The 14,760-nt window shown below is 45.6% G+C and overlaps 1 protein-coding gene across 25 annotated transcripts in view; it reads right to left on the bottom strand.

Annotated features, from left to right (window-relative positions):
- Positions 1-2,541: 2,541 nt before the first annotated feature.
- MSI2 (musashi RNA binding protein 2) overlaps positions 2,542-14,760 on the bottom strand; it is a 255,858-nt gene continuing 243,639 nt past the window's right edge. For 11 of the 25 annotated variants that reach the window (XR_012631757.1, XR_012631754.1, XR_012631755.1 and 8 more), the window contains 3 exons: positions 11,311-11,465; positions 9,557-9,634; positions 2,542-7,292 (listed from right to left, as the gene is read on the bottom strand). Coding sequence is in view for 18 of the 25 variants with exons in the window: in XM_074890669.1 (XP_074746770.1) it covers positions 9,593-9,634; positions 11,311-11,465 (197 nt within the window). In the remaining 7 variants the exon portion in view is untranslated. Of the gene's footprint in view, positions 7,293-9,556; positions 9,635-11,310; positions 11,520-14,760 lie in introns of those variants that run through there. The other 14 variants (XM_074890668.1, XM_074890661.1, XM_074890659.1 and 11 more) reach the window with 6 other exon arrangements.

The raw sequence follows: 14,760 nt of genomic DNA on the forward strand, positions 1-14,760 counted from the left end.
CTTGTGTTATGATATTTAAAATAATTGAATGCAGAATGGTATAAAGGTTTTTTTTTGTTTTTTTTTTTTAGGGGGGGTGGGGATGTCATTATAATCAGGGTTTCAGTGCTTGGTGCTCTCGGGCTGTGCGCTGGGTGGCATCCAGGCTCGCACCCGCCGCAGGGATCAGTACCCTGCGGAACAAATGAGCTTTAAAAACCCTCTATTTTATTATTCTTTATTAATAATGAGGAGGCCCTTGTAAATAGCCATGAAAGGAAGTGCTTAAGCTCATAATTAATAAATGCTGGCTTGGTTTCTGCTGCCGAACCGCAGCCTCGAGGTGCCTGACAGGGGATATACAGCTCTGCCGAAACGGCGGAGGGTGCTTGTGTCTGCGCCGCAGGTTAATAAACCCGGGAAGTATCGCCCGTGTCCCCAGGACAGCCAGGACAGCCTCCCCTGGAGTGGGGTATCGCAGGGTTGTGGCCCTGTGGCACAGGACAGGCACGGGGGTGCAGGACTGTGGTGGGGGCTCCCCTGGGCTGGGCTGCCCCGCGCCCGCCGTGTGGGTTGTGCTGCAAAACCCCCAAGAGCCCTGGCTGCCTCCTGAAACCCATCGTTATGGCTCGGTCATAAATGTTTATGACAGGAGGGAAAGGAAGTAAATCACATTTATATCCCTTGTTTTCTTTACCGGGGCACTAATTTGACAGGGAAGGGAAATTTTTGCTTATTTTACAACTCTGATTTTGGCTGCAATTTGATTTCAGTAGCTGGGAGGCGAACACAAAATCTTATTTTTATTTCGGAGTCGGTATAAAAATTTACATTTTGACACAGACCCCCACTAACGTTTTAGTGCAGATACAGCGGGCCTCCGGGCTTTTCACAAAACACATAACCCCACATATAATACACTCATAATTCACTAATGTTTGCTGAATGACAGGGTTAAGTGGCTGCTATTCCCGGCCTCCCACCACACTAATGTACTCCAGACCTGTGCTCCTTTTCTTCTGGATTGCAGTCAAATCGTTTCCTGCAGCCCTCGCAGTGGAAGCTCCTTCCACCCCGAATAAACACTACTTCCGAAATTATTTTCATTTGTTTTTCTAATCTAATTTTCCCCTCGGTGCTCCACTAATCATCAATCCCATTAAGGGCTTGATGTGTTGACTGCTTTCCAGAGAGGAGCCCGTCCTGCGTCCTGCCGCACGCTGACCTTCAACCGGCACCGTCCCGGCTGAGCCCCCCCCGTCCCTGCCCCGGGACCCCATGGCACGGCCGGACCCGGAGCCGGTGCCCGTGGTGGGGGCTGTTGGGGTGGGAAGGTTTGTGGGTGCTGGTGAGGCTGAACCGTCTCCCCCATCCCAGCCCAAACCCGCATCCCGGCCGTACCCCTCCCTGCAGGAGCTTGTGTCATTCCAGGTGAAATAATGTGAATATTTAAGATGTAATGAGGAGGGGGGGGAGTTGGCTCCGCTCCCCTCAGTGCTGAAGTAAAACATCCTCTGGTGAAATACCTGAGCTGAGAAGAGGGTGCGGAGCCAGAGAGCGTGTGTTGTGCCTAATGAGAAAAATAACCAGCGAGCACATGTGCAGGGCCGAGGAATTTATCCCACTGGACTGGGAACACGTTGCCACCCGTCGCCCTTCCTGGGAACGGGATTAGTGCCACTCCCAGCCCAGCTCCGCTGCCTTTCACCGCGGGGGCCCGGGACTGTTTCTCCTTCTCTCCCGTGTGAGGTTTTTCTCTGCTCTCTCAGCAGAGCCCCGAGCTGGGTGGCCCTGGGGTGCCTGGGTCCAGCCTCCTCTGGTAGTAAAAGTTGCTCAGAAACCTTCAATCTAGGGAGAAACGAGGATGAATCAGGCTGGGAAACCCTCCGGATCGCTGCATCTTGCCAACCGGCACCGCCTAAACCCAGGGCAAACCAACGCAGAGCATCCAGACTCATCTTCCTCCTCCTCCTGCAGCCGCCCCCCCACCCTCCAAAGGCTGCTCCGGGAGGCACATGGATGGGTTTGTTGCTGTTTAAGGGAAATCCGATGGGTTTTGTCCCTCTGAAGATGTGCTGCTCCCTGTCCCCCAGCCAGCCTCCCCCTCCCCTCCGAGGCAAGGCGAGCTGGTCCCCCAAAGGGAAGGCAAGGACAAAGCAGGTAGGATTTTTGTCCCCCTCCAAGTATCTCTAAGACACGTTGAGGTTGATAAATAGATACACAGCTGCCTAGATAGAAATATTTCTAAGCCACAGGGTAAAGCTCTTCTCCTCTGTCAGGGCTTGCAGAGGACCTCCGGGACATGTGTGAGGAACGTGGGGTTGAGCAAAAGCCATTAAAAATGGTGACACTTGTCACCGATGTCCTTTACCTTACATTGCCTGTGCCAGGTTATTTTTATGGCAGTTTGATGGGTCCGTGGGGGGTTGGCAGCGGCGGTACCGCAACGCTGCCACGTCCCCCTTACTGACACCTTCTCCAGGGATGGGCATGGGATGCGCTGGCTCCCCCCCATCCCAGGACTAAACATTTCACCCCCCTGAATGAAAGAGACTCCACAGATCTGTTCAAAACAGTTTATTGTATTTTTTCGTCAGACAAACACATTGATTTCTGGACCACAGTAGAGGATGGAAACCTTTCACAAACTTATTTATTTGAAAATACAAATATAAAATTATACTTTCCACATCTGTGATGTGAGAGACCCCCATCCACATAGTATTTTACAACAGGGCTTTAGAAAGCCATACACAGAGACCTGAAAGATGCTTGATATATATAGATACATATATATATGTATATATATAAAAAAAAAGTCACTACCAAAGTTCTCATCAGTTCATACTAAAGTATAAAAGGAAGGGCTAGGCCTGCCACTGTGCCATAGTTTATTTAAGTACATTTATGACCACCTGAAATGCTTAGACTTGCATCCTAGTACTGATGGAGTTCAGACCTCGTACAACAGAGAATGACGGGGATTTGCTACCTACGACGGTCGACGCGACACACGAGCCCACGCGTGGTGTTACGGGTATGTACAGAACAGAGAGCCGGGCGCGGGCGAGTCCTGCTTCCCCCCGGGCTGCCGGGGCTCCACCTGCTCGGACACGGAGCTCTCTCGAGACAACACAGTCGGACTGTTTGGGAACCGAGAACCGATCACGAGGATTTACTTTCTCAAACTACTTTTTTTTTTTTTTAAATTTTTTGGTAATTTTTATTACAGTATTAAAGTATTGCTTAGCTTACAGAATCTCCTCACGTAGTGTTCGCACACGGCAATGGGTTTGACTTGGATTCTGTACGTATGAAACTCTACAGTGTCTGTGCGCAGACCGGGATCTGCCGGTGTGTCTTCGATGCATCCTGTCTCTTCACCCTACACTAACTTCAGTTTTCTGTTTGAACTATTTTAAAAAAACAAACCAAACCACTAAAAAAAATAATTCAGAAAATTCCACCCAAGAGACATTTCCATAGCATAAAAGACAGCTATGAGTTAGTGTTGTTTTTTTTTTTTTTTTTTGTAAACAGTTTCATATGCAATATCATACATAACCATGGCTGGCCTTCAGTAAAAATGTAGTAAACTATATTGCTTTATTATTGATTATGTTGCATTGAGTGAATGGCAGAAACGAAACAGGAAGGTAACTGTGGCTGGAGTCGCTAGCCCTCATTCACACTACAGATGAAAACAGCATCCTAGGCTTCAGAGCAGGGAAGAAAAGAAATCCGAACACCTTTCAGGTCGTTATTACCAACAATTACCCAATGGTTTAACTAGCCTAGCAAGATGTGTAACATTCACCAGCAGTACGCTGCTGTACAATGGAAAAAAAATAAACTTACAGCAAAGAGAGCCATGCTACCTTAAAGTCCAAGCTACAAATTCAACTTAAAATGAACATTTATGAAGAAAAAAAAAAAAAAAAAAGGACAGATCAGGCTTCATTTTAATCAAGCCAATCACAAAGGACTTTTTTCTTTTGAAGGGGGGAGGGTACTGAGCTCCTGTGGCTTGTTACAACTCCTCTCAAAACGCCCCCCGTGTTTGGGACGCGGCCCGTCCCACGGCACGGCCGACGCGGTGCCAGGCGCTCCGGGCAGGGCGTGAACCCGCCGGCGGCCCTTCGCGTGCCAGTTCACACTCCTAGATGGAAATCCCTCTCTTTTTGGTCACTCCGGGGTCCGTATGAGATATTTGGAAAAAGAAAAGGGCAACGTCCCTCAGAACGATCCTTCACTCGCTGTGCTTGACTAAAACAAAGGTGGAGCTGAACCTTTGTGCTGAAAAATTTACAAAAAACCCCCAAACAAACGAACAAGGAAAAAAAACCCTTCGAAATGGACTTCTAGATGAGTGGGGGACTAACGTGAACCTTAGTCTAGGTAGCCACATCAAAACATATCGGATTCCACGACATTTGTGCTATGGGCCACTGGGACTTCTCAAAAGGTATATAAACATCTAAAACATATTCACACAGATTAGCAATTTCTTCTGAGCATTCTTAAAAAAATATTTTTTTTTCTCTTAGTAAAATCGTTTTAATATACCGTGCCTCCCTCTTTTAAAAAATAAATTAAAAAAATCCAGTTTTGCATATCTAGCATTAGCATTTAAGGTAGTATGGCACATCCCCTTTTCAAAGTCAAGGGTGGGGATCTACAAATGCCTTAGGAGTTTGCCAGCATTTTTAACATTGTGAGACCTTTGGTTAGTTGAAACCGCATCAGATCAGCAAAACAAAACAAAAACAAGAGAAAAAAAACAAAGAAAAGAGGAAAGAAAAAAAAAAAGGAAAACCTTCCCAAAATTATTAGCATTTTTTTCTTAAATAAGAGAAAGTTCTATCCTTACTGGTCCTAAATCTGAATAACTACATCTAAATTTTTAACCTTAATTACGATACACCTACCATTATGTACTAGAAGAGGAAGAGAGAAAGAGGGGGGGAAAATTCACTACACTAGCATCAGGACAGCACTCTTACAAGATAGCCATTTTATACACTATTAACATACAACAATGATCAACAAAGAATATTCTATGAGGTGACAGGGAATGGAGAGGAAAACCAACTGGTAGTACAGTACATCATCAACATTGACAAAATATCAATAAAAAATTCCCTGACGGTACATTAATTTCAGGGAATTTGGTTTGTTGTTTTTTTTCGTTTTTATTTTTTAAAGAATTGTTTTATTTATTTTATTACTTGATCAAGTCTCAATATTTAAAAAGCGTCCAGCATTTTGCTTAAACCTGGTTGTTCTGAAATAAGAAAAAAACCTAAAATATTACATAAAAAGCATGATTCTTTTTTAAAAACAAGAAAAACAAGGTTTTCTCCTTTCGGTTAGCAGTATGGTGCCTTGTTTTTGTTAAAGATGCCTTGCTCTACCTTGTCTATTGAATGTCTACGTTAGTCTACTTGTTAGTAAAATTTACAAAAATAGGAGTGCAGCAGCTCTTTTTAACAAATGTCGCATTCAGTGTCTTATACTGGCTGTACCTAAAGTACCAAATTTATAAACGTAACAATTTAAAAAAATATTAATAAAACTTGTCAATATTACGTTAAAAAAAGAAGAAATATATCCACACTACAGTATGTTCTTAATGCCACCTACCATGTTGTACTTCTAGTTTGCTGTTGCAGGCCTATTTACCAATATTAAAAAAATTAAATTAAAAAATATCCTTCATAAGTTTCCTCCCCCAACAGAGGACCATATATATAACAGCCAAATATTAAACATGTGCAAATAGGAAACTGTCAGTTTTTCCCCTACCAGTCACAGTGCAATGATGTTTTATACTTTATTTTTTTTAAAATTCTGTTTACAACTACAATAAATTAAAATCTTCCGTTGCTTCTAGGGTGAAACTTGTAGCACTGAGGTATTCCCAAAAAAAAACCAAAACAAAACAAAACCGAAGTTGCTTTCCTAATTTGTTAATACAGAAAGTAATGGATAAAAAAGGTAACCATGCAAGCTTTAAAGCTGCTCTGCCTGCGGCAGGCGAGCGCGGAGGAGGGACCTGGCCCCCGCCCGGGCTGCGCAGGGTGCCCAGAGCTGCTGAAATGACTGGACAGCAAGTTGATCTAGTTTAAAACAACAACTAAAAAAAAAAAAAATTAAAAAAAAAAAAAAAGGTGTGCTTTGAACCGTAAATGCGTTAAATAGGAAAACCGTAGCTTCTTTTTCAGTCTTGGGAAAAGCAGGTTTTAAATTAAAAAAAATACCACTAGACTGTTCCTTTGTAAGCTGTGCACGTCTGATAGCGAAGATGCTGGTATGACGCTAGGAGAGCTGGAAGGTCCTACCACGGCTACGGAGCAAGCTGACCAGTGTGTGCATCACCTAACTCCCGCGGGCCAGCTCCGGCAGTTGGTCAAAAAGTCTAAAACTTTCTTTTTTTTTTTCTTCCGTTTTCATAGAGAAACTGCCTTAGGCTGACTCCATCACAAAAATAGGTTTGTATTTCTCTTTCTTAATAGTTTATATGTAGTTAATGGAATTGTATTTACAGTATTTTTTTTTTCTCAGAATTCACAATTTCAAAAAACCTTATATCACCTCTTTCAACAAAAAAAAGCACTTATAGAAAAAGGACGCACAAAAAGTTTGTAGTCCTTGCCTTATTGCCGAAAATAGATAGAATTAGGTTAACGAAGACGCCACAAACGAAAAGAAGGGCTAGAGAACCTGCTGCTCACCCGCGCCCCCCGCGCCCTGCAAGGCCACCCCGAAACCGTGCCCGCCGCCGGCTCTGCTCCCCCCGCCGCCCTCGGCGGGGGCAGAGCCGGTACCAGCGGCTGAGACTCCTGTCACCATCTCAGCATCCTTTAAGCAACAACGACTACGTAAAACAGAAGGGAGAAGGAGGGGAGGTGGGAAAGAAAAACGAAAGAAACCCCTTAATATAAACAGTTACACTATGGTTAGGCTCTTGCTAGATACACAAAGAATTAGAACTACGTGGCTACGAGACTATGTCAAAATGCTACGAAAAAATGTGGTTTGGAGAGGTTTAAAAAGAGGGGGGGAACCCATCAAGAAAATAAAACGAACAAGAAATGGGTTTTATATACATACTTTTAAAAGCTGTTGTTTTTATAGTACAGCAGATTCATGAGATGATGAGAGAGATTTTAAACAACCTAAGTCCGTCGAGTGCCACCTCCAGTTTGTTTGCGTTATCGGTGATGATGTAGTGCTCAAAGTCTGATGAGATCACCCAAACGTGGGCCCGGTCAGAAACTTCGCCCCGTCTTGCCCGGACATCCAGAGAGACTCTGCGGGGAGGAGAAGGCAGACACAGGACACGGAGGAGAGGGAGAGTTAATTTTGAGCTCAATTGGGTTTTTTAACAAAACCCCCCAAATGTTTGCAAACGCTTTGCAAAGCCGCGGCGTGCTCTGACCCACACCGAGGGTGAATCCGGAGCAGCCCGGCTGAAACACAGAGGTGTTCCTGGGACTGCCAGGGTGGGAGAGTGTATTTAATATATTTATTGCTCTTACTTTCCAGCTCCATCCCCCTGGAAAGCTAAGCCTGGACTTCAGGCCGCAGCGCCTGCCCAGGCAGGCTGGGGTTAGCTCTGCGCTAGGCTGGCTTCGGAACAATAAAATGCGACTTGATAGATCAGAAGGACAAAAACTGTTCCTCGGGCATCTGTTACGCCAGGAATTTACATGGCTTCGGGAAAACCATTTTTTTCTAAAGGCACGGCTAAAGTACTTGAAAGGTAACAACTTTTACACGGGCACACTGCGGTGGTGAGGATTTATTTTATAACAGAGGCTTCAGCTTCTAATGCTCCATTCTGCCGGTGCTTAACGTTGAGCTGGAAATAAATATTAGGGGACTGGCTCTGCAGGCCGTTGCTCGCAGGGCTGGCTGCGGCAGGCAACGCACCCTGGTCACACATTTTTGGAGGGGGGGAGCTCCAAAACCCATCCCCAAACGGCCGTGCCCAGGGCGAGGCCCCGCCGGCACCCCAGGACCCGCAGCTCAGCCAAACTCCTCCTCTACGGCCGCATCCTGCCCCGGGGCCCGGCGAGGGACCAGCTGCCTCGGGATGCGCCGCCGCAATAAAAATTTCAAACTCAGCGGTCCTTGAGGAATTAATAATAAGGCTCATTTCCTCCTCTCAAAATCTATTTTAATTAGTAATGAGTAACATTAAAAGCACTTTCTGTTTTTAAGTCATTAATGGTTTGAGCCTTAATACTGGCCAGTAAATGATGGTTACAGTTTGATGTGTTGTGGTAAGTGTGAAATGATTACAATACATTAATCTGATGAACTGCCTTCATCGCGGCGTTATTAGCGTGAATTATGATGTTCTGCTCAGGTCTCCAGCCGGCGCTGTGTACCACCTCGTTATTACAAAGGCTGATGGCCCAGAAAACGTGAAGGATTCTGACAAATTGATCTGTGAACATACCCTGATACGTGCAAATAATAACTGGGATTAAAGCAAGAGTGCTCATGCCACTTCTTTCTTTCCCATAAAAAATACTACTTGGTGGAGCAAATCAATTGACGGAACAATTTCAGGTAATCTTGGGTGTATGTGGGTAGATGAAGAGTAAATAGAAAACCCCTTTATCCACTCATATTTACGTATAAATCTATTTTTATATAATTTAAAGCCTCCAAACGTTTTCCACAGTTCCCAGCCCCTTGACTAACTGTAATTCTAATTTCATACACCAATTTTGAATGTAAAACATGTGACATGGATCAGGTAGTGCCGGGCGAAAGGCAGAGAAATAAAATCTGCCACCTCCATTCCATTTGTCTGTACGGACTAAGAGCTCTAGAGGTAAACTTGTGCCATTTAATGGGGGTAAACTTCTGTTTTTTTCATTGACTGACTTTTCTAATCTACTCTGTTCTTGGTGTAAGAATATTTGTTTGCAAAGATGAATATGCCAAAGGCCAAAAAAATTAAAAAAAAAAAAAAATTAAACATTTAATTAACTTGAGCTTAGTTCAAAGGGTAGGAAACTGGCAGCGATCCAAGGATGCATTACTCAGGTAATGTCTTTAATTTAATTTGTTGAGGTTTAATTTTTTTTTAATCTTGATAATTGCTCTATGGTTACTAGTTACAATGTTATCTTTTAGCTGTAATATTTGGTACAGCACTTAATTAAGAATGATGGTTTCTCTGTAATAAAGCAGTGGGGCTTGTCTATTTTTAGACCAGTGCTTTGGTAGCAGATCTATAATCCCCATTGGGATGCTGTCAGCTGGCCTTGGCCGTTTCCCCACAGGTTTCTGGGATCACTGGGTTTTCTGTGGGGTTTTTGACTCTCCAAATTATTGCACTTAAGTGTCACCAATATGAAAATGTGACTTTCTGGGAGTTTAGCTCCTGATCGGTCTTCCAGTTTCCAACCCGTGAGATTGATTTGAATAACATAAATCACAGAAAGGAATGATTAAAGGCCAAGGAAAGATGAAATGAAGATAAAAAATTGTTCACTTAAAGTAAATATAGGGGAGATGGTAGTTTAGCACAAAGTACAAATGGTATATACTGTAATACCTCCAAGTGAGATGGCAACCAACCATGTGTAACGTTTCAATGGTATCCATTTGTAAAAGCCGTTGCAATCAAAGGTCCCTAAAATTGTACAATTGTTAAGTTCATCAGTGCTCTATACATGGGAACAGATGATTATTAATTTTGGCAAGAAATTATCAAAGGACTTGAAAGACTGTGTTGCCAGCATGAATAGGTATTTCTGAGAGCTGTTCTGGTCACCGATGACTCGGTGTGCTGAAGCCTACGGTTTCCTTTCCAAGACCATAATTTTCTCATTCCCCCAGTCGCAAAAATAAGGTTTGGGTTTTCCCTTCTTTATTTTGAAACCAGGGTTAGTAAATGGAGAGTGTTAAATAAATATATATGTAAAAAAAGCTACAGGATTCTTTGCAGTTATTGGGGGAAATTAAGAGGCTGCCAATCTGCAAGTCAAATACAAAATTGTTCTTTGGAGAAGCGTTAGTGCAGACAAATCCGGATAGTCAGGCTTGTACCTCGCATCCTACTACTTGAAAAATCGGGATGTTGCTGAGGCTGAAGCGCTCAAGCTTTCAAGAACAAACAGGTCTTTTTCTTTAGGTGAAAAATGGAAATAAGAGGTGTTGTAAGTGGTGAGAGGTGGCAGTTTAAATTGATGTAGCTCTTAGCAGAGCAGTAATATTCCGCGTTTGGTACTAGAATTGATCTGAAGGGATTGTCAAGTCCCTGGTGTGACCACAGGACGGGCAGGACCAGGACGGGAATTGAGCACACGGGCACAAACGGAGGCAGCAGCGTTTTTGTCTTTTTGGGTACTGGTTGCTTAGGTAATAAAAGTAACACAATTTCAGGGACTTTGTCTGCACTACGCTCCCCCCACTCATCCAATCTGGTCAGAGAGTGAAATTCTCCGCTCCGTTTGAGGGATCCCGGGGGGGCCCTCTGTACTTTGCCGTGTTTACCGTACAAGAGGGGAAAAAAAAAAAAAACCTCATCGTTTTGCTACAAAAAGGGAAACAACTTCATTTGCAGTTTTTCTGTTTGGGAGACTGACAGCCACCAAAGAGGTCCAACCACATTCATGCTAACACACACAGGTAAAACAGTGCGAGCTGAAAAACAGCATGCGGCTTGGTTACGCAGATCGCCATTGCCCGTCATTAGTGAGACTGCGGACCCAGGCGGCGTTAGAGGCGCTTTGCCAACGACTTGACAACAAAACGGAAGCGACTTATGTGTAACCTGCAGATTTTTAAGGACTGTTAGCGACGCTGTAACTGGCTGGAATGTCAACAAATGCCAGTGTCCACCCCCCGGACGGCCGTCCCCTCGCCGGGGTGGCTGTGGGCAACCCTGGGGTCCCACCGGCCGAATTAATGAGCTGCTTTTTGCCCGTTTTAGGTGGGACTGGTGCACCCTGCAAATGGGCGCATCAGCCGGGACGGGTGGTTGGGCTGATATAAAGCCCATATAGATAAGCAGGAACTTTGAAGCTCATAATTATTAAATACTTCCTTTAGAAATGCGTCAAGTCTGGACTGCAGAAGGCATCAGCCGGGCGTTTCCAGCTGAGCTGGTAACGAGCAGCGCCGCCCGTTGGCAGCTCAGCGGGTTGGGCACCGCTCTAGCAGGCTACAGCAGCAAGGCGCGACGCTCGCCGTCAGGTCATAACTAACAAAAAGCCCAACGTAACCCACCCCCCCGACAATGAACCCCCCCTCCCTAGACCGAGAAGCGGGGGCAGCGGCTCTGGCGCCGGCGCGCGCGGTACTTACGGCGATCCCGTGGCCGAAGCCGGAGCCCGGCTGCGGGCTGGCGGCGCTTATGTAGTTACCCACGCCGGAGTCCTGGCTGGCCGTGCCGTAGAGGTCTGCGACGGGCCCTGGGCTGTTGGCCCCGGGGAAGCCTCCGGGTCGGGCTGGGTTGGAGCCTGCCGGGGAAGCGGGTGCGCCAAAATTCGGTTGAGCACTGTAGCTATTCAAGACTGGTGTGCAGAGAATAAAGCTGGGTATGAGGCCAGACGCCGGGCATGCACCGTTATTACAAAGCCAAACACCAGAATAAACAGCCTAGGCCCAACTTCTAACACTTAACCAAGGCCATGCGATAGGAGAGCAAGTACTGGATAAGAGTCAGCCCGTACTACTACGAAGCTTAGAGCTCCAAAAATATATATATGGATATATATAAAAAAAAAAGAACAATCATTCAACACACTACTGCAACCAGAGACTGGAGGTGCTCATTTTCACCAAATTATCACAAAATATAATAGGTATTTTTCAACATCTGACTTGATGCTCATGCAGTAGTAACAAGTTCTCTAGGTCTGGGCACGCCGAGACAGCATTCACATCCCATGCAAACTACAAAGGAACTAGTTTGAGACTACACATTGTGGTAATATTGATATTAAAATGTTGACAGCAAGTAACTTCAATCGCGTCTAGGAAAATCGATTTTGGATCCATTCGATACTTTTGAAAAAAACCCGCCCTTTTAAATCAGTAAGCTGTAGAAATAGTTCAATAGTTGATTTTTTTTTTTTCTTTAAATGGTATGGAATGGAACAGTTTGGATTTTTTTTTTTTTTTAATATGACCAAGGAGAGTGTTGTTTTATTTAATTTTTTTCCTTTTGATTTGGAGAGCGAAGACCTACCTTCGTCTCCAAAACCATGCTTGGGACATCAACCAAACTTAAACAAATAAATAAAGATCAAAAGCAAAAAAGAATTCCAGAGGGTGTATGACAACTCACCTCCTAATGTGGAAGTAAAAGAAATTTTTTTTTTTCCTCCCTTTAATTTTTTTTTTTTGAGACAGAAAAACAATGTAAATAAGAATGATACTAAAGAATAAATTTAGATATTAAAGCATGTTAGATGATCAGGCTTCTGGCATTTCTCACAGTTGCTCTTGGATGTAAAATTTATGAGTAAAGAAGTTTCAATGCAAAAGAAAAGTCAGCGGACTAGGAGGAGCTGGATGGAAATGGCTTGCGGGAAGCTGGAGCTACACCTGAGTGGTACTTGCAAGGTCCTCGGGGAGCGCGCGGAGACTGGCCTGCCCGCACCAACTAGTGCCTCACCACCTCCCAGTGCCAACACGCGTCCTGCAACGGCCAACGGCCCGCCCTGGGCCTCCCGCTGCTGCGGGCTGAGCACGCCGGGGGACCGGACAAGCCTCCCCTGCCAGCCCCAGCCGGGCTCAACTGGGCGCCCGACCCACGGCAGATCCCATCACCTCCACGTTCGAGGCTGTGCCAAGATTTCTTCAGCCTTTTCCTCTGGCTGCAACTTCCCACGTGTCTTCATTAAGCACTCGAAAGGGTTTATAAAGCTGCAGTAACCCTCTGGGTCGGACCCGTGCTGACCGACTCCTGGGCTGGGCTGGGGATGGGAAGCAGCGTGGGGGAAAGCCCTGCTCAAGGGGCGGCCCGAGGGAAGGCTCTGGCAGCATTACGTGGGCTACAGTGGGCTCAGCCTGGATTTGCTGCTGGGCCACCACCTCTCCTGCCCTGGCCCCTTCCCCCTGCACCGCCCTCCCAAGAGGTCCCCATTTTTCAAATGAATGAATTAACTGGTCAAAAAAAAAAGTCAACCCGGCAGCTGTCGGCTCTGCAATGCAGGAAAGTAAATTTTACAAAATAAATGATTTAATGCAGCTCTGAACTGGTAGCAGGGGAAAGTAAGTAGGACATCTAAGCTAGCAAGTTAAAAGAAATAAGGCATGAGAGAGTAAACAGATTTTGGAATTCACTGGCAAACAAAGCGCCTTTTTTATTATTAAAGATTAAATGTCAAGATAACATTTGGCCTTCTCACTCATGAAGAAAAATATCCAGCTGAGATGTTCAAAAGCCCTTTATTACTATAAGCTAGCACTTTTTTTCCCTTTTCTTCCTTCTGGTTCGATAAAATGGACACGAGTTTTACTGCCAAGTCACACAGAAAACCCAGTTGGCCAGTCTGAGCAAAGGCAGGAGCGCGGCAGAGGGACACGGCAAGGCAAAGGGGGGATCCTGTTAGTAAAATACTCCTGCAAACCCCCGGCAGCGCCGGGAGAGCCCATCGCCCGCCACCGCCCCGGGGCCAGGCGCAGGGACCGGCCTCGGCCCCAGACAGTGCCCAGAGTCACCCGCGATCTGCGTCGTTAACCCGCAACCACAGAACCGTGCACGGGTGACAAGGGGACACGCTCTGCCGTGCAAAGAGAACAGCAAACGGAGACTGAGGAGCTGGAGAGAGACGCTCTGTCCCCCCAGACATCCCACCCCGGCCACTGTCGCTTACACCCCTAAGAAACCTGGAAGTACCGGCCTTCCTACATGCAACTGGCAACTGGTTATTCCAAACTCCTTCTGACTGTGGGTAGGTAATGTAAGAAAAAGGTACTTTTCTATCTGCTGAACATCAGTTGAATACTCCAGCTGAATGCTCACAGGAGGGCCCCCCAAAAGCACGCCCGCCACTCCGCTGCCGGGGACGCCCCAGCACCGCTCCACGCCACCGGCTGAACCCAGAAAACTGTGTAGAAAGGGCTGGAAGCTTTTACAGAGCTGACACTTTGCTCCAGATCCAATAAAAGAAACAGAAAAGCTCTCATAATTACTAGGAGGCTACGCATTCCTCAGAAAGATGTATTTTAACAATTGTCTCAGCCATGGCGAGTTGCTAAATATTTGTCTTCTTACAATAGCTGCACATAAGCTCACCTGGAGCCAGAGGCACTTTTACCATTTGAAACAACAGCAAATGGACCTTGAACAACTTTCCCAACACACATTTACACTCTGCTAAGAAACACCTGGAAACAAATTTGTTTTACACAAACCTGGAGTAATCTGAGACTAAAATGAAGAAGAAAAAAATCCCCCAAATCCTCCAGTTTTGGTCCTCAAAGAAAATTTAAGACTCTTTGGAGACGTGTATCTTTATGACAAAGTTCCCGATGTCAGCTCAGTCGCCGGAGGAGGCAGAAGCTGCCCGAGAGCCTCAGCTGTGGTGAGCTGCGGGAATCACAGAGCATTAAGATTAATGCCTTGCAGGCTGGAAGGAATCCGAGACTCTCCCCCGGCCACCAACATCCTGCAGTCAGAACCAGGAAGAATTAAGGGCATAAGTTCGGAAGCACGTTGCTGAAAAGCTGTCAGGGGATTGTGCTGTCCCAGGAGAGGGGAGGGAACCGCTGACCGTGTCTTGATGCCAGTCATGGAGACCAGGA

This window comes from Strix uralensis, chromosome 20 (genome assembly GCF_047716275.1).
Source record: "Strix uralensis isolate ZFMK-TIS-50842 chromosome 20, bStrUra1, whole genome shotgun sequence".
In the NCBI taxonomy this organism is placed as follows: domain Eukaryota; kingdom Metazoa; phylum Chordata; class Aves; order Strigiformes; family Strigidae; genus Strix; species Strix uralensis.